The 19,111-nt window shown below is 36.9% G+C and overlaps 1 protein-coding gene across 2 annotated transcripts in view; it reads right to left on the reverse strand.

The window, feature by feature from the left end:
- Window positions 1–19,111, reverse strand: part of LOC137399782 (uncharacterized) — a 67,627-nt gene that overhangs the window by 13,426 nt on the left and 35,090 nt on the right. For both annotated transcript variants that reach the window (XM_068086008.1, XM_068086007.1), the window contains exon 10: window positions 5,454–5,531. In XM_068086008.1, the coding sequence (XP_067942109.1) occupies window positions 5,454–5,531 (78 nt within the window). The remainder of the gene's footprint in view (window positions 1–5,453; window positions 5,532–19,111) is intronic.

Below are 19,111 nucleotides of genomic sequence, written 5' to 3' on the forward strand. Positions count from 1 at the left end.
GTGAATGCATACTTTAGGGTGTATGTGTACACTAGAGCAGCTATGGCCAAATGGCAGATCTAGATCCAAATCTTTGTAGTTTTTGTGGATCTTTCAAGTTGCCTGTCAAAAAATTTTTTGCAAGTATTTTTTTTAAAGTTTGGTTTAAAAGGTTTTTCATAGAATTTTTCTTAGAATTTTTGTAAATTCATTGTTTTCAGCAATGAATTTTGTAAAAAGCAATCATAGGACACGTCTCACAAATACTCATCTTCATGAACTTTAAGAGTCGCTAGAAGTAGCAAAAAACCGCATTTTGATCGTATTGTGAAGTTTAAAGCCCCACTCATCATCTTACTGATATCAGACATATTTATTACAGTGCATTCATTCACGGATTTATAATCAAATTATTTATATAAGCAAAAAATTTTCAAATTGTAGTTGAGGCCTTGTTTTAAGATGTGCATAAGTAATTGTATGTTTATGTATGGTAAAAAATAAAAGTGCACATCTTCAGCTCGTTGTAGATCTTTAATGTGTCAGATTTGGCTGTAATGGATCATGGCCAAAATCATTTGGCCATCCCTGCACTAGGGTGTATGCGTGCCTTAGGATGTAGGGCTGGATGACTGAACATAATTTCATACATAAAATAAATTACATACAAAACCAACTCCAGCTGATCATGTGCTCCTTCTTGGCAATCACCAAAGTCACCTAACTGTTAAAGCTATCAATGAGCCAAGGATTGTGGGATGATACTGATCACATTTGCCCCACATACTACTAATAAGCTACAGCCCCTGGATGTCTCAATATATGGTTCTCTCAACACACGCTATAGTACAGCTAGTAATGACTGGCAGGTCACCAACCCAAGGAGGACCATTGGCCTCTATGACGTGAGTGAGCTCGCCACCAAGGCTATGATTAAAGCTGTAACACCAGAAAACATCATAGCTGGCTATCGAAAAACAGGTATCTACCCTATAGATGCTGGTATATTTGAGGATGCTGACTTTCTACCCGCTTATGTAACTGATAGACCATCAGTTGGCAACAATGAGAAACCATTCACATCTGCAGCCGATGATTACTCTCCCTTCCAATGACTCTCATCAGAAGAGATTGGCAATATGAAGTTACAACTCCAACCATGACCTCTGTTGAACGTACTGAAAAAACATATCTCTCCCTGTGACATCAATGCTTACCCTTAAGCTCCTCCTCACCAGCAGACATAAAAGGGAAAAAAACGCTCCAAGTTAACAGTCTTAACAGCAACACCAATCAAACAGCAAATTGAAAGTGAGGCTGCAGCACGAAAAAAAACAAAAAAGAACAAACGCAAACTTGTTGAAGTCGAATCAGAAACAAAGGCCGAGGAAGAACCTGAACTTCTATCAAACTCTGAATCCCTGATGAAGCTGATCTAGAAGGTGAAAGCGATGTCAGGAAGTTGAAGCAGGCGCCTTTGTTGTGGTCAGATATGAAAAAAACCGTCATCTCTGCTATGTTGCGTGTGTAAAGAACTGTCTATGATGATATTATTAATGTAAGCTTCAAGAGAAGATGGGTTCATACTCCCAGATAGTGAGGACAATGACACTGTTGATAGATCCAATATTGATCAGGTACTACCTCAACTTAGGGGTGAAGGAGGAACAGCTCGAGTAGCGTGCAAGGTTTGATACAAACCTCGATGACATTGCTAAAAGAGATTTTGACGATGAGCCATTAAATTTCTAGACAATATTGATATCATGGCTGTGAATGCTAACGTATGGAATGAAAATATGATCTTTAGATCAAAATGTATACCCTACAGGATGAAAATATTCGATGGTTATAAAAATTCGCGATTTCGCGAACAGTCAATTCCCCGAATTATTAAATTCCGCGAAAAATTAGTTCTATTTTTAATCACAAGGGAGAATAACTACTGCCTCAAAATTAAAAACTAGCCGCTAGGCATAAATACTAAACGTAGTTGAGTTCCAAAACCTTTTTAAAATCATTGCTGGGGCTTTGAGTTAACCCCATTGCCAATGCATCACATTTCTTTACAAAATTATTCAAGGTTGTCAAAAGATATGCAGAATGGCGTCATCGCAAAAATAGCCGCTGGGCAGAAGTACTAAACGTAGCCGAGTTCCAAAACTTCTTTAAAATCTTCGCCGGGGCTTTGAGTTTTATTGCTATTGCATCAAACTTCTTTACAAAATTATTCAAGGTTCTCACAAGTTATTCGGCAAGGCTTCGTCATCACAAAAATCTCTTCTACAGTCTTTTGACATTGAAATCAACTCCATCAATCTCTAATACTAATAATTTTAACTCCAATAATCTATAATAGTAGTTGAGGACGATAATGATTCTGATCTGGACATTATGGTATGTATTTGATTTGCAGTGCAGATACGTTTTTCCATAATTAACTGCGTTAGTTAATTCTTTTGTTTAAAAACTGATCGCTTTCATTAAATACTACAGCTATTGTGTTTGTACTTAACACTTGTTAATATTTTTTCTTTTTTGTGTTTACTGCAGATTGAGAATGAACTATAACCTACTCCAATTACGAAAACTAGAGACAAGTAGTAATATTCATCAAGGCAGAAATATTGGCAGAGAAGCAACCAGTCAGCCTAAACCCCTTCATCAACAACAACTTCTTGATATCGCTGCAGCAAACATGATTATATTATATATTTCATTTTATGTATAGATATATTATAATTTATTACAAACTTGAGTGTACAAATAAAATATTTCAAATACAAATAATATTTTACAAACGATGAATGGAGTAAATATAAACAGTTTAGTCCATATGGCGGTTGTCTAGCAATAAAATTAAACTGGTACTCTTGATAAGTGAATACTAGCGTATAATGGTGCTCTCTGACTAGTTATTTTGGTAATAGCAGCTCTATATCGCTGTCACTGTCTTGGGTAGATGTTAAAGGCGATTCTCTCGCTACTACATGGCTGGCAAGGAAGTTATCATCAGAACTCTCCTCATGGCTTACTATTGCAAAGTTCTGCCGGTTGGCCAAAGATTTGTGCTCGTAAAGGCGTTTTTGTTCATTTTTTAAAACAGATATATTCTTCTCGCTAGCAGCTGCGGTCACTTCTACCTCAATTTCAAGACCTCCCTAAATGATTGGCAATCTTCTAAGAATGACATCTACCACCCTTGCAGTCATTGTGCCTCCGTGTATGATGAAAAATCTCTCTCTCACACTAAAACAAATAACGAAGCGGTGGGGATGGAAAAAATAAATATTGCGTTTTACCGAAAAACTTAAGTAAAATTCAACTATATTAGTAAATGGTTTTGAAGAAAACTCATTACTTACCACAAGTTGTTGGTTCATCAAAGGCCTCCAAATCGATGAATATTTGTGAAAACCTCTGAACGCAGCAAAAAATTTATAGCTTAGCACGGATCGACTCGTAGTTGTAAGCTAAATAGAAACCGAAACACGCAATGTGCGCATGCGTAGGGTTAACTCTTCATAGAGAGTGACAGTGTTTAGCCGCGAATAAATTAATCCGCAAATATGCATGAAATGGCAATTTTCGCGAAATTTAACTCCGCAAATAAATTCATCCTGTAGGGTATATGTATTGTTTTACTGTGGAAGTTTGTTTGTCATGATTGTTGTACACAGTGTGTTGAAGTTTATAGCCAACACTTTTCAAGTTTTTCTTGCTCAGATAATTAGTGGAAATTTGAATTGTTTGGCTGAAGATGAATTCAAGAAAACACAATTCTAAAACTAAAATTCACTATGAAAATCAATAACGCTTCAACGTGCCTCATAGGGTTTTTCAACATACTGCCTACCCGGGCACGTTGTGATAAGCAATGTATTATAACCTAACCATTTTTATATCCTATATTAAAAACCTTTACCCAAGGTACACATTTGCTAGTGTTTCTCTTTACAAGTACACGTATACCAGTAAATATACCACTACAGTGGACCACCGCCATCTATAATTAATTCTTTCTGGTGTTGGGATCGTAAAGCGAAAATTTCGTATGGAGGGGCATAGGAACCGGTAATAATTATTTAATGCAAACCCCCAGTAAAACCGTCAAAATTTTATATACGTACGGTAGATATTAAAAATTAGTAACAAAATTTGTATAGTAAACTTAGTAAATATAGTTATCTATTTAGTGGTTATCTGTAATAAAATGCAACATTACTATGTACAGCACTGTATGGAGTTCTCACCTTCGAGACCGACGTAGTGGCCAACCATGGTGTGAGAGAGAGACTTGGACAGCAACGCGTTCGTTCGGTACCCTAGACTTTTATGACGCTACGTAATGTAACGTCATAACGTAAACTCTGAATCTAATTTGAATCTGACTTTGAATTTAAATGAATTTAGTTTATTAAACACACACTTGAAAACAAGTTTTAATATTTTATTAAACTCAACTTTATTTTATCACTGTTTTAATTTTTTTATTACCTGTTTTCAGCTTGGAGGGAAAATAGTGAAAAAAATGCCGTAACGAATGGCCAGAAAAACTGTAAGACAAGGACACCGTAACCCGTGGGTTCACTGTATACTGCATAGCACACTGCACTACTATAATGCATAGCACACTGCACTACTATAATGCATAGCACACTGCACTACTATAATGCATAGCACACTGCACTACTATAATGCATAGCACACTGCACTACTATAATGCATAGCACACTACACTACTATAATGCATAGCACATTGCACTACTATAATGCATAGCACACTGCACTACTATACTGCATAGCACACTGCACTACTATAATGCATAGCACACTGCACTACTATAATGCATAGCACACTGCACTACTATAATGCATAGCACACTGCACTACTATAATGCATAGCACACTGCACTACTATACTGCATAGCACACTGCACTACTATAATGCATAGCACAATGCACTACTATAATGCATAGCACACTACACTACTATAATGCATAGCACACTACACTACTATAATACATAGCACATTACACTACTATAATGCATAGCACATTACACTACTATAATGCATAGCACACTACACCACTATAATGCATAGCACATTACACTACTATAATGCATAGCACACTACACTACTATAATGCATAGCACACTACACTACTATAATGCATAGCACACTACACTACTATAATACATAGCACATTACACTACTATAATACATAGCACATTACACTACTATAATGCATAGCACACTACACTACTATAATGCATAGCACACTACTATAATGCATAGCACACTACACTACTATAATGCATAGCACACTACACTACTATAATACATAGTGCACTGCACTACTATAATGCATAGCACACTATACTACTATAATGCATAGCACTACACTACTATAATGCATAGCGCACTACACTACTATAATGCATAGGGCTAAACATAGTCCAAAGTAAATACCTGCCAGGCCTGAGCATAGATGGATCCAGCAGTTCAAACCTCTCTGTTAAACCAATCACTAGTAGGTTGTTGAGATGACTGTAAATCAAAGAAGTAGAAGTAAAAACTGTCTGCCATACTTACACCATCGATAGGCTGAATTGACATAATAAAAATCCTCCCATCCAATATCTACTATATAAACGGCAATCGTTGTCTGTCTGCGTGCGTGTGTGATTGAGTGTCCGCCTTATAGAGTACCGTACTTTTCCGACTATTAGCCACTACTAGGTATCTAGGGCGCATTAACGGGAATATCCGGTTAGTACACGCCTCTATACATAACCTATTCATCGTTTTTACACAAAACACATCATATCTGGTTAGCGCGCCTCTTTACGGCGCCCAACGACACTGGTGCGTTTAAAACAGCAAAATTGCTGCCGTGTTAAAAAGCACTGTCCTGAGTTCGGCGGCCTATACAGCTATACAAATGTACTAATCATCAAATATAATAAATTAATGAATAGTAATTTACATGCGATTAATATTTACTGCCAACGTGTACCAAGAAGGTCACGCAACGTTGGTTTCTTGCGGTCACTGGAAAACGCAGTTCTTACCTACTAAATTTCTCCAAAAAAAGGTAAGTATTTCTTAATCAATGTTGTATTGTCTATGAATTGCCACACTTCCACTACATAACCCTTTCACTTGCGTCCGTGTACAAATTTAGCTATCGGCCTACTGCCAGCCATTTTGCCGATATTGCTTAATATGTATACAATATTTTTTCAATTTCAAACTCTATCTATAACGTTGTTTTGGTTATATATTTCATTTTGCCAACATGTTAACAAGCACTGCTATACAAAAAATTTGTTGTATCTATACTTTGTGCATTTTAATTATCTGTGTATTCACAAAAATCTGAATTGGCTATAATATCAACAACATAAGTAGTTATTTGTTTTTTAACTCGAACGCATTTAATGAACTCGCACAAAAAATCTTCGTTTTTAAGTTGGAAATTCTCAAACAAAGATTTAAAATTAAATTTTAGGCTAATTTTATTGAGAAATCTTAGGACAACACTGTCACTACCATAAAAGTCCTAAAGATCGTTGGTTATGTTATCAACGAATAATAAAATTCAGTTACTAGCAATTGCTGGTAAAATCGCAAAAATGTGTCTACGCGGTCGACCATAGAAAACGCATGAATGAGTCTACTTCAGTGAAAGGGTTAAAAACGTTGGATTTGCCGCTGTTTGTGATAGTAAAAATGTTCATTTCCTTCCGCAGCTGACTTACTTTTACTTATTTTCCAGCTACGAGTACTACAGCTACAACAGAACTTGCACGGGTACTGCTACTGCGTTTTACCTACTAAATTTCTACAGAGAAAAGGTTAGTAGGCCTACGTCTTATTCAATGTTGTATTGCCTATGAATTGCCACAGTTCCACTACATAACCTTTTCACTTGCGTTCATGTACAAATTTTAGCTATCGGCCTACTGCCAGCCATTTTGCCGATATTGCTTCATGATATTCTTTCAATTTGAAACTCCATCTAGAACGTTTGTTTTGGTTATATAGTAGACTTTGACAACATGTTAATAAGCACTGCTATACAAAAAATTCATTGTATCTATACTTTGTGCATTTTAATTATCTGTGTAATCACAAAAATCTGAATCGGCTATAATGTCATCAACATAAGCAGTTATTTGTTTTTTAACTCGGACGCATTTAATGAACTCGCACAAAAAATCTTTGTTTTCAAGTTGAAAATTCTCAAACGAAGACTTAAAATTAAACTTTAGGCTAATTTTATAGAGAAATCTTTGGACAACAATGTCACTACTATGAAAGTCGTTGGTTATGTTATCAACGAATAATAAAATTCAGTTGCTTGCAATTGCTGGGAAAGTCGCAAAAATGTGTTTACGGCGGTTGACCATAGAAAGCGCATGAATGAGTCTACTTCAGTGAAAGGGTTGAAAACGTTGGATTTGCCACTGTTTGTGATAGTAAACATGTTCATTTCCTTCCGCAGCTAGGTTACTTTTACTTTTTTTCCAGCTACGAGTACTACTACAAAACTACAGCTACTACAGAACTTGCCCGGGCACTCCGAGCGTTGCGATAGGCGTCGGTGAGAAGAAAGTGACCAGTGTATATTACAAAAAAAGCACACCATCTCATTCAATTTTAGAAATGCTTGAAGCAGTGCAATGCCTCCCAAAAAGCCTACTGCCCAAACGCAAGAACAGATTGATTCCCGTAGAGAAAGAGACCGAATTCGCAAAGCAGCAGCTAGATGAGCAGAAACTGCAGAGCAAACACAGCTACGCCCACAACGAAGCGGAACTGCTACTGCATCTGCTAGAAGTGCAGAAACTGCAGAGCAAACACAGCTATGCGTACAACGAAACAGAATACATGTAGCAGCTGCTAGAAGAGCAGAAACCACTGAACAAACACAGGTACATCGAGAGCAGGCCAGAATAGATGCTGCAGCGGCTAGAAGTGCAGAGACTACTGAACCGACCCAGCAGCGAGTCAAACGGCTCAGAGCAGCCGCTACATCGGCCAGACGTGCAGAAACCTCCAAGCAGATGCAGCGGCGACAAGAACATGATGCACTAGCTACAACAGCTGCTCGGCGAGCTGAATTTTTTGAGCAGATGAAACGGCGACAACAGTGAGATGCACTAACTACAGCAGCTGCTACCAGGCGCCGTGTATGGACAGAAAACTTCGCACTTGACTACAGTCCTGCAACACAGTATAGGGCCAAATTTTTTTATGGGACGAATGTCCAAAAATGCTCAAGATGTAATGCCTTACGTTGAAAAGGCAAGAGGCCATATATGTAGTTTATATAGTAGATTTTATTGATAATAAATTTTATCAACACGACCACATTACTGCTGCACAGTTTGTATATACCAAGTCAAAACACAGGCTATAGACGAAGAACTGGTGAGTCATGATTAGTGTTTCAAGCATGTAGAAGTCTCAATTCAATAAATGCTGGTGATAGCTAAGCAGTGCAATAGGAAAATATTTTCTAGAATTTCTTAAAATATGTAATTTAAAATATGTAAAACTTTACAATACTGCCAGTTTGAAGAACTTCAGTTTGCCTAGCAATGTCAATTTCATTATCAGTTCTGTGTACAAAATTAGGACAATTGCGATTTGAGTGGTTCGAGACTGATGCATTGTAGACTAGCTGTAAAGCACAATGTATATTTCCATTGGTCTCTCCAACATTATTGACATGTACAACTGCATATGTGTATGCAGTCAGATCAGCACAAAATTTCAGTAGATTGCATATTTGGAGTTGTTTTACAGTTCGAAAGACAACTCTCAATAAAACTATTGCTTTACGTAAATCTGTTCCCGAACACGGGTAATGCAGCTAGTGTAATTATAAAATGTAAATGTAATTAATTATACATGTAAACTATATAAGCCTAAACTGCATATAATGCATTATATGAGTATGTTTCTATTGTAAAATCTAGTTTCTATTTCGCGGGTGGGTCTGGAACGTAACCTTCCCGAAATATGGGAGACTAGTGAACGCCCGGCATTGTATGGGTAATAATAACAAAGCTTCTGCACAGAAAATCTCTTTTAATCAACATATACAATATTTACCATTCTAACTTTTGAATGAAGGTGTTGTTTCTTTGTGTCCTATAAGTTTATTCAAGTTTATGTTATAACTATATATAAAAATCTCAAAGTTTCTGTGTGTGTGTCTGTGTGTGTCTGTGTGTTTCACTTTGTCCAGCTACAGCTATTAAATTTAAAAATGAAATAAACATTTCATGCTGGATCTGATCTCGGAACCTCCTGTTCACCAGGCAAATATTTTACCAATTAAGCTACACGAGATATATGGGTGATATACGTCGCTATGTGGGTGAAAATTCGCATACCGCTTTTCTGCGAACAGCGCAACATCATTTTATGCTTGCTCTCACGGCTGTTATTAGTAACTTTAGCAATAGGTTACTAGTTCCCTCAAATTAGTCATTGGCAATGTGCCAGGCTAATGGCAAGTGGCAGGCAACTACATTATCTCTCACTGTTTATAGGCTGATTTTTAATACCTGGGCAACACCAGGCATTTCGCTAGTATACACATATATTTATAGCATTTTGGGCAAGTCTGGGTACGTATTTCTCTTCTAGTAAAATATTTCTTCTAGCAAATTAATTCAAGCGTACTAGCTGAAGCGTTGTTTTTAACTAATCGCCATTAAGGGTCAACAAGCGTAATAACTAGATTTTATATTTACGATTTACCAAACATTTTAACAGTTTTTACTCCCATCTTGTATGCTGATGATACAAACTTGTTTTTAGAATCCGAAGACTTGGATGAGCAAACGTCTGCAGTAAATTATGAACTGAATGAAACCCAAAAATGGTGTACCATGAATAAACTAACATTAAATGTAGACAAAACAAACTTTATGATATTAAAAAACCATCAAAATAAATACAAATTCCCTAGGACCGCTTTAACTTTGCATGATAAAATTTTAAACCAAGTCGAAAGTGTAAAATTTCTTGGTGTTCACATTGATACAAATTTATCATGGAAGGATCACATAGACCAACTTTTTAATAGTGTTAGACCTTTGTTAGGACTCCTATATAAATGCTCAAGTTATTTACCTAACAAAATTCTGGTTCTTATTTACAACGCATTTATTCATTCTAGATTCAGTTACTGTATTGAGGCTTGGGGTAACACCCGAGGTAAATACTTAAACTCCAACTTATACAAAAACGAGTTCTTAGGATTTTACATAAAAACCTAAATTAGAACACACCCGCCCACTTTTTCCAAAATCTTCAATTTTGGCTGTGAATAAACTCTATAAATTTCGAACTCTCATCGCGCCTCATCAATTATTCTACAGCCTTAAATCGCATTAGAAGATAGCATGCTTGTCCGTAGACCAGGGGTTTCCAAATTCAATTCTAGCGCAAGTTTTTTTCCATTCCTAAAACTTTATGGCTATAAATGAAAGCACAAGCAACAGACAATCACAGATCTATATATATAGATTACTCTATTTCTCCATCAAACCATTATTTATGATCATTGCTTTATTGTCCGTGTTAAAATATTTCTTGGTGATGCTTGCGCTGCTATAGCCTAATCAATCCTGTTAACTCCATTTGGTTGCCACTATTAGCTTTATTTCTTAATGTAGGTTTTCATGTATTTTACTTCTTATTGAAGATTACATGAATGTCTACTCCTCAATTCGTTACCATTAAAAGACAACATCACCAACCGTAGTATTAACTGAGTCTATAACTCTATTTGACGTCATCATCAATAAGAATGCAAATGATGTTGTCACATCTTGAAGAATAGAAACCAATTAACACTATCATGAAGTTGAATGTTTTAATATTACTATTATATCGCATAAGCTAAATGATAGCTGCCATTATCATTTAACTTGTCTATAATTAAAATTAAAACAAAGGATTATCTGAAGACTTTTTTATTATTTTGCTTTATACCCTTGAATCAGTACATCAGAGTAAATGTCGTTGCTTGGGATGAGATGTACAGCTCAGCTTTTGAACTCTGGGAAATGAGTCGACTCTCCATTATGAGCTGTGTTCTAAAAGCTCCAACTTGGCCTTAGAGGCCTTGACATACACATTTAATGTATCAAATGCCCTTTGCCTTGTAGCTGTATATTCAACTTACAAGGATGGTTTGTTATGTCCAAAGGAAAATAGGATTGTTGAGCCACTCAACATTTTTCAATTCTTAGCGAATAAAATCTTTGCTTTGTAAGAATGTGTTCATTTCCTCCAGCAAATCCCAAATCGCAGTCTAAAATTTAAAAAAGTCATGGCATTGCTGCAAAACCTAGTCAACTGTCTGTGGTCAAAACCATCAGAGAGGATAAAGTTGACAATCAAAACTACGTTTGTTATAACATCATATAATGGTTTCAAATTCCTGGCACTAAATAAGCTTTCGTGGTGAGCAATGCACTGATATGTTTTGGCTCTTCAGCAGGTTCTTTATCATTCATGCTTTCAGTGGCAGTCTATAACTAGGTGAATGCCGGGCATTACACGGATAATAAAAAAACAGCCTATAAACAGTGGCAGGTTATATAGTTGGCATTGGCCAACCTTACTAATTCGCCAATGGCAAAATTAGCAAATTGGCTAATTTGAGTAACTTAAAGGTTGATTTGCAACAAAACTCACATTACAGTTATTTGATATCAAAAGATTCACTATGTCTTACTCTGTTGTGTTGTAGGTGCGAAATATGTGGAAATGTGATTACAAGCTCTTAAAAGCTAAAAAACAAACAGTTAATCGCAGCCACACGAGACCGCCGTAGTTTGGATTCTCTTTCCAAAACGGCTCAAATGTGACGTAGCTGTGGTAGATGGTTTCTGTTTACACTTTCATGCAACTTTATTCGAAATATTTTCACAAATAGACTTCACGCATTCAATAAAACCTATTGTTCTTACGCGTCTGTTTTATCGTCATTGTAATGCTGTCACTTTTAGCACTGATATCTTATGACTTACCGTAAAAACTCACTTAATTTTTAAACCTCACCTCAAAGGAGTACATATGATTGTCTGATAATCATGATGAGCCTGTTGGTCACCTGTGATAATCAAAAAGTGCTGCAGAAATTATTTGCAAAGTTTTGGGTCACATGATCAGATTACGACTTGACGATTAGATCAAGCTGAAACGAAACTGTAAAGTAGCGAGTATCTATATTTGATACGGGTCTTCGGTAACACCCGAAGTGTTTGTCATAAACTAGTGCTACGATAAGTTTTATAGTGAGCTTTTTACTGGCCTTACAATTCACTTGAGAACATCACTTGGCAAGATGATAACCAAACTGTAATGACTATGTCAAATAAATAAACAGATTCCAATCTACGGCGGCTTTTCGTTTTTGAGCTTTTAAGAGCTTGTAATCGCATTTCCACATATTTGGCACCTACAAAACAACAGAGTAAAACATGGTGAATCTTTTGATACCAAATAACTGTAATGTGAATTTTGTTGCAAGTCAACCTTCAAGCTAGTATATTGCTAAACTTACTGTAATAAGAGCCGTGAAGCCGTGAGCCAAAAGCCAGATCGTAAGGTGTTACGCATCACACAATGCCGTGATGCATATTTTAATCCGGATCTTACTGTAGTTTTAATGCGTAGTAAGTCTCATTAGACCGTGTGGCTTATTGGGTTTACTTGCCGGTCTGCAGACCTAGAGGTTCCGAGTTCAAGTACAGTGTGAAGCGGATTTTTCTTTCCTAAAACTTTGTTGCTATAACTGGACAGATGAACAACATACAAACACTGAGATTTATATAGACTAGCTAGATGCCCAGCATTGCACGAGTAATGAATTAATTACCCAAGGACTGAGTAACTTAAGCTAGTAACTTATATATAAATCTCAAAGTTTGTGTCATCTGTGATTCTGTTTGTCCAGCTATAGTGATTAGTATCTAGCAATAAAAAATCTGTATCACAAAAAATTTGATCTCGGAGCTTCACTTTCACCAGGTGATAAGCTAACCAATTGAGCTGGCGAGATGCATTAGATTCTTTGGGCGATATGAGAGGTTATCTAGGTTAAAATACACATAACGACCCTGCGTTAAATTATGGTGCAACTTCACTAAAGCTTGCTCTCTCGGCTCTTATTGGTAATTTTAGTAATACGAACGCTATCTTGCTCAAATTAGCCATTGGCAATGTGGCTAATGGCTAATTAGCAAGTAGTAGACAACTACATGTACATTACCTACCACTGTTTATAAGCTGTTTTTAATTCCCGTGCAACGCAGGCATTCTGCTAGTAACTTATAATAAGAGCTGTAAAGCCAATGTGACATTAGGGCATATCATGACGTTACGCGTCAGTTATGCTATTTCGCAAGCGCTGCATAAATATGTGCCAAATGATTCCGTAGTATCATTACTTGGATGCCAAGTGTAGTGGATGGCACACCTGTCTGGAGAACTAAAGATTCAGGGTTCAAACCAGTGCCAAGTATTATTTCGTTTCTGAAACTTTATCGCTATAACTGGACATCCGGATGACAAATGACAAACACTGAAATTTAAATACATAAATAGATTGATCTTGCAAAGTCAGTCTGATTTCCTTTCATGACAGGTTTCTTTCATGGCCGTCCATTCCTTCCATCTGTTCATAGACCAATTACAGACTTAGGATCGAGGAAGTAACTTGCGCCAGATGGGTAACTTTTTGAAACAGTTCTTTTCCAGTAGTAGCGCTTTTCATGTTACCAAAGGCTAAAAACTTCCTCAAATAATGTTAAAATCATCATCTACACCATGTACAAATAGATTAGGCCGAGTTGTGTCTGTAGTACCTGTACTTCCGTACAAAGTCAAAGCACAAATTGTTTGTTTCTTTCTAGCAATTTCTTCCCAATGTGTGTAGGTAAGTTTTCTATCCCCTTATCATTGTTTGACAGGACTACCGAACCTGATTAAGAACATTCTTCTTATCTGAGCAAACACTCCAAAAACATTTCCAAGACTTCCGTAATATATGGACCATTAGAGGAAGGCATCTGATGTTTGACTATGATGCTTGATATTTACAGATTGATATCTGTTGCTCCCTCGGAAGTATAGTGAAGTTGTTGCATACCTCTTTATTCGTGATGATGAGCCTGTTGTAGCTTTGAAATTTCTCAGCTTTAACATTTCCTGTTCAAGAATAAAACAAATTGTATTTCTTATTTTATTAAAAGGCTTAGTGATACATGTAGTTAGATATTGTTATCGCCAAAGTTCCTTCGTATCTAGGCCTAATCTGTTCCAGCGAACAAAAATTACTAAATCAATAAGTGCTTATTATCAAGGTACTGTTCTAAAAAATATTGTAACACACACCGCGAGCTTAACTAAATCATAGATGCAAACTCCAATATCAATAATCAGAACAGATATTTATACAAATTAAAACTTGACAAAACGAAAAAGCCAATTTACCACATAAGATAATTTATTACCTTGAATAGGATCAAGCTGACTGTGCTTAGTACTGTGATACTGTTGTAGAAGTCAGTGCTTACTATTCACTTGCAAGCGGGTTCTGGTTACAAGTTGTCTTATACCGAACGAGTATTAGCTCTCATGCACAACTATAATTGTTGCTAGCAAGATGACTGGTGAATGAGTATGGCTCTTTATTGCGCAAGCTAAAGCTGCAGAGATGAGTTGATGGTCAAATAATCCACAAATGTCCACATATAGTTTCGTCGTCGCTTGTAGACAGTGTCTCGTGCTCTTTGTTCTTCTGTCTCACTAGTGTATCTTCCTTCGTTACTTAGTTTTACCCATCCTGTTCAACACTGACTTACATATCCTCATATACAGTGTTCCATTGGCTTTCCGTGAAAGCTGGCTTGCATATTACTACGCTAATCCCAGGATAGCTTGATGCATGTGGCTAATAGAAATAGCGGAGTTTAGCAAATCCATAACAATACCTTCTGATATTGTATTCTTGTCGACATTTGAGAAGCACTTTGCATAACAAACATGATACAAAATTGCCGCGGTGTAGCTTTACAAATTACGTTAGCTTTCGTCATTTATTAAAAATTCATTTTTTATCACCTAATTTGTTTCATTTCTGTTACAAATAGAAAATGAACTTAGAACTAACCCGTATTGGAATCGCTGGTGTAGCTCAGTCGCTAAACTACGGTAAATTTTGCGTTAATGTCAGCATGCTTTGGAAAAACACGCCAACATAAACTACGCAATGCTGCGGCAAGATCGCGCGGGCCAAAGTGCTGTAGATAGCGAGTCGGCAATCGGTGAATAATGCTAGCCAAGATTTCGTGACGATGACAAATAATAGTTAAAATTCTGAATGATTTATGATTTTGAATCAATTTGAGTAAGTAGACAGTCTAAATTATCTGGCAATATTTTATTAAAAATGCTCAATGTCCTCAACCAAAACCGAATGAACGACATTTAATGGCTAAAGCACAACCAGCTCATTTCTATTCCAAACGGTCGACGCTGACAAGAACAGACATAACAAATCTATCCCACAATCTCATTGCTGAGTCGGTTAACACTGGCAACGATAGATATGATATCTAGTTATACAGTATCAACAGTTTCAGTCTTTTTCTGTCAAGTAATTACACCAAGTTGTGTTATATTTGCAATATAGCACTAGCAACAAATAATTTCTATCAACCATGGTTAGTCATGATTATTGCAATTAAATTATTTGTATTCATGTTGAAAGTGAGTGGCACTATATGGTACAAAACTCAATTCAACACAAAGAGATGTTTCATTAAAACAAAACTACAAACAAACATGTATACCTGCACTGGTGGTAGATTAATCAAGATACACTGTCCGGACACTGCTATGGGTGGATTTAGAGAAATTATGTTATGCATAACTAATCCGAATCCACACGCAACATCAGTGTTAAATTTGTGTTGTCATTTAATTTTATTCGAACTATGTTCAGTTTGTGTACTTTTGCTTTGTCATGTGGGGCCCAAATAGATTATTACTGGTTCAGGTACAAGTGAAGGGGTTGAGCTATTGTAAGCAATACTAATATTTACCAGTAAAATTTAATTCTTTATTCTATAAGTCCAACAATTAAAATACACCACTAACAAAATCCTAAACAATAATATTAATGACAAAAAGGTTGAAATATGAAATAGCCAATAAAGGTTACACCCTTACTCGAACGGTCATCCATGTTTGCTTGTTCAGTCCGTATGGTTGCGAGTTTCGGTAGTCAGAAGAAAGTCATGGCAGTACTTATATGTAGAGGCTCGGTAGTTGAGATAGGGAAGTAGATGAGGATCAGCTGATGATAGAGAAGGAGGCGCCGTAGGTAGAGGGAAGAGATAAAGGCTCCAAAGGCAGAGGGAAGAGAGAGGGAGGCTCCAGAGGCAGAGGAACGCGCCTCTACAGGCAGAGGGAGCCTCAACAAGTCCTTGAGAAAGAGAGATAGATGGATCGATCTGGTAGATAGACAGACGCTGAGTCGTTGGAGCTGTTCTCTTTTATAGATGTGTCTGTTAGCCTGTAAGAAGGGGTTTAGGCACTCAGGTTCTGTTCTTCATGTTGCAGGGGTTAGCAATTGAGTGGACTTGTCTGAAGTATGTCATGAGAGTACATAATAATTGGAAATAATGACTAACTCCAATTGTCTTGGTCATGTCTGGTACAGGTCTTAAATCTTTTAATGGTTTTCTTTTAATGGCATGTCAATTGATGTCCCTTTCCTCATGGGCTACTTCCACAGGAGGTTTCTAAGCTGCTTGTAGATGAGTATATGATGTCTGTCTTTATTGCTGGTCCTCTAATGTATTAGATGTCATGTTCATTGTAATATTGCTTATGTCTCCAGCGTTGAGGCGTTTCTCCATTGCTAATACATGTACTTCTCTGCAACAACGCAGCACTGAAAGCTGCTTCGTTTGCTACAAATTAGTAGAGCAGGAGGACATCAAAAAGCTGTCAAAAAAAGTGATTTATTCCTTTTGGAGGTGGGCTATGTGATAAGAGTGGCATCTAGATCAGAATTTTTAGCTGATTTCAAATATCTGGTTTCTACACCTCTCAGATTGTTCATTTTTAAGCAATTTAATTAATATATTATTTTATATAAATAAATGTCTGTAATGTTTCATGTGCTTCTACCAACAATGTAATAATGAAAATGGCATATAAATACTAAATAATTAGCAATCACCTAAGTTGGAATCAGTTCTGATAACATTAAGAAATTTATTCTTCAATTATTATAATATTAGAATTGTATTACATAATATTATGTGTTCCCATTTTGGTTGATATTGTGGCAGCTTGACAGCTTGTCCTTGTTATTCCGCAACTCATACATCATTACAGATCTGCAAAACAAAATGAAAAGTATTTTTAAAGACTCAGACCATGCATATATAACATTTTAGTATACATATATTCATCATTAATGCTTATTATGTTGAACCGTTCAATTTATTATGCAAGTGAAATCGCAATTAGTCAGTCTTTTATACGGTGTGACAAATCTAATGTGTTCTAATCAAACATGAAGTGCACCTTTGGTTACAATACCACTCAAATGCTAACCTTCTAATTCACAGTCATCTGAGTCTTCTGTATCACTACTTTCATCTCCATCCTCTTGATTTCTATTGCTACAGCAGCTGCTTCTGCACATGTCTGAACACTTGAGATCTGTATTGTTGCACGGACAGCAACGAGACTGGCACCCAGTTTTGCATCGACAAAATATGTCCACGAGCACATCAGGAGGTGCTGATTGTTGTGTTATCCATCTAGCTTTAAGCTCTCCATCTTCCATAAACCATCCATGTTGCTGGGGGATGGGGCATTGATGATGATTTGCTTGGCTCTTCACCATATCGCGGCCTGATAGGCAGCCTTAGTGTGGGTGGTAGGTTTAGTTGTGATGTCCGAGACGGTGAGCAGATCTTATACCTTGCTTCATTGATGAAATTTGTCTCCTCACCATATAATCTGCGTATGAATGTCTCAACAGATTATTTTATTGCACCATCAACTTCAAAATTTGTTCCTAATGATTTCAGTGTGTTACTGAATTCAAGATTGTTCTTTAGCAGCTTGAAGAAAGTTATCTTCCCGTTGGAATAGAATGCGCTTACACTGTCATATCCACTTAGAGCATGGAGCCCGAGCAGTGCTTTGCATCGTTCGGATGTGAGGACAGTAGACAGACAGCCTGTTTACATATCTCAACTGCTTCTTACCACAGCAGTAAATAAGTTTTTGTGATGGCAGCTCATTCACTAGAGGTAGACAGCTTAGGAAAACATCTGTGTCCTGGCACTTGACTAGAACTTTTGAGCTGGGTTTGTCTTCCATTATCTTTGCGATATGTGATAACATGCGCGTATCTGCTTCCTCGTGGTCTGGTGTCAAACTCTCTATTTGGTTTATAGTGATTGATCCATCAAGGTCATAGCTGATCATGTGGCATTATTGAGAAAAAGCTGTTACAAGATCTAATGTCTGCTTCACAGTTGGCTTCCTCCATGTATCCTTTAAAAATTTCACTAAAGCAGTCTTGTTTGAGCCATCTGCTAAAAACTCACAAGTTCGGACTAAACACAGCAACCTTCTGCCTTCCTTTCACACTTCTATGACTTCTCTCACCTTCTTTAATGCTGATATCAGGGTATGTGTCACAAACAAAATCCACACGACATGTGTGATATACATTTGCAATACTAACTATCTGTTGCAAAAGCTGATTTGCAATCATGCCAAAAGTTGGAGGAGCTTTCAGGGTCTGAATTTCGGCCATAGCATCAACCACAACAGCGTCAAAGACTGGTAGCTGATCCTGATTAACATAGATTGATGGTTGATCATCAACATCTTCGTCAACAGCAGCCATCAGAGCCGACTTGGCAGTCTTCAATATAGAGCCATCAGAGTTAGCCAGGGACCAGCTAATGTTGCCAAGAGAGAATGATAACACTTTTCTCAAATCCAAGTTAAGCTGTTGGCTGATCACTAACAAATTCTCAAACAGTCTGTGCGAACAC

Source organism: Watersipora subatra, chromosome 7 (genome assembly GCF_963576615.1).
Source record: "Watersipora subatra chromosome 7, tzWatSuba1.1, whole genome shotgun sequence".
Lineage (NCBI taxonomy): Eukaryota > Metazoa > Bryozoa > Gymnolaemata > Cheilostomatida > Watersiporidae > Watersipora > Watersipora subatra.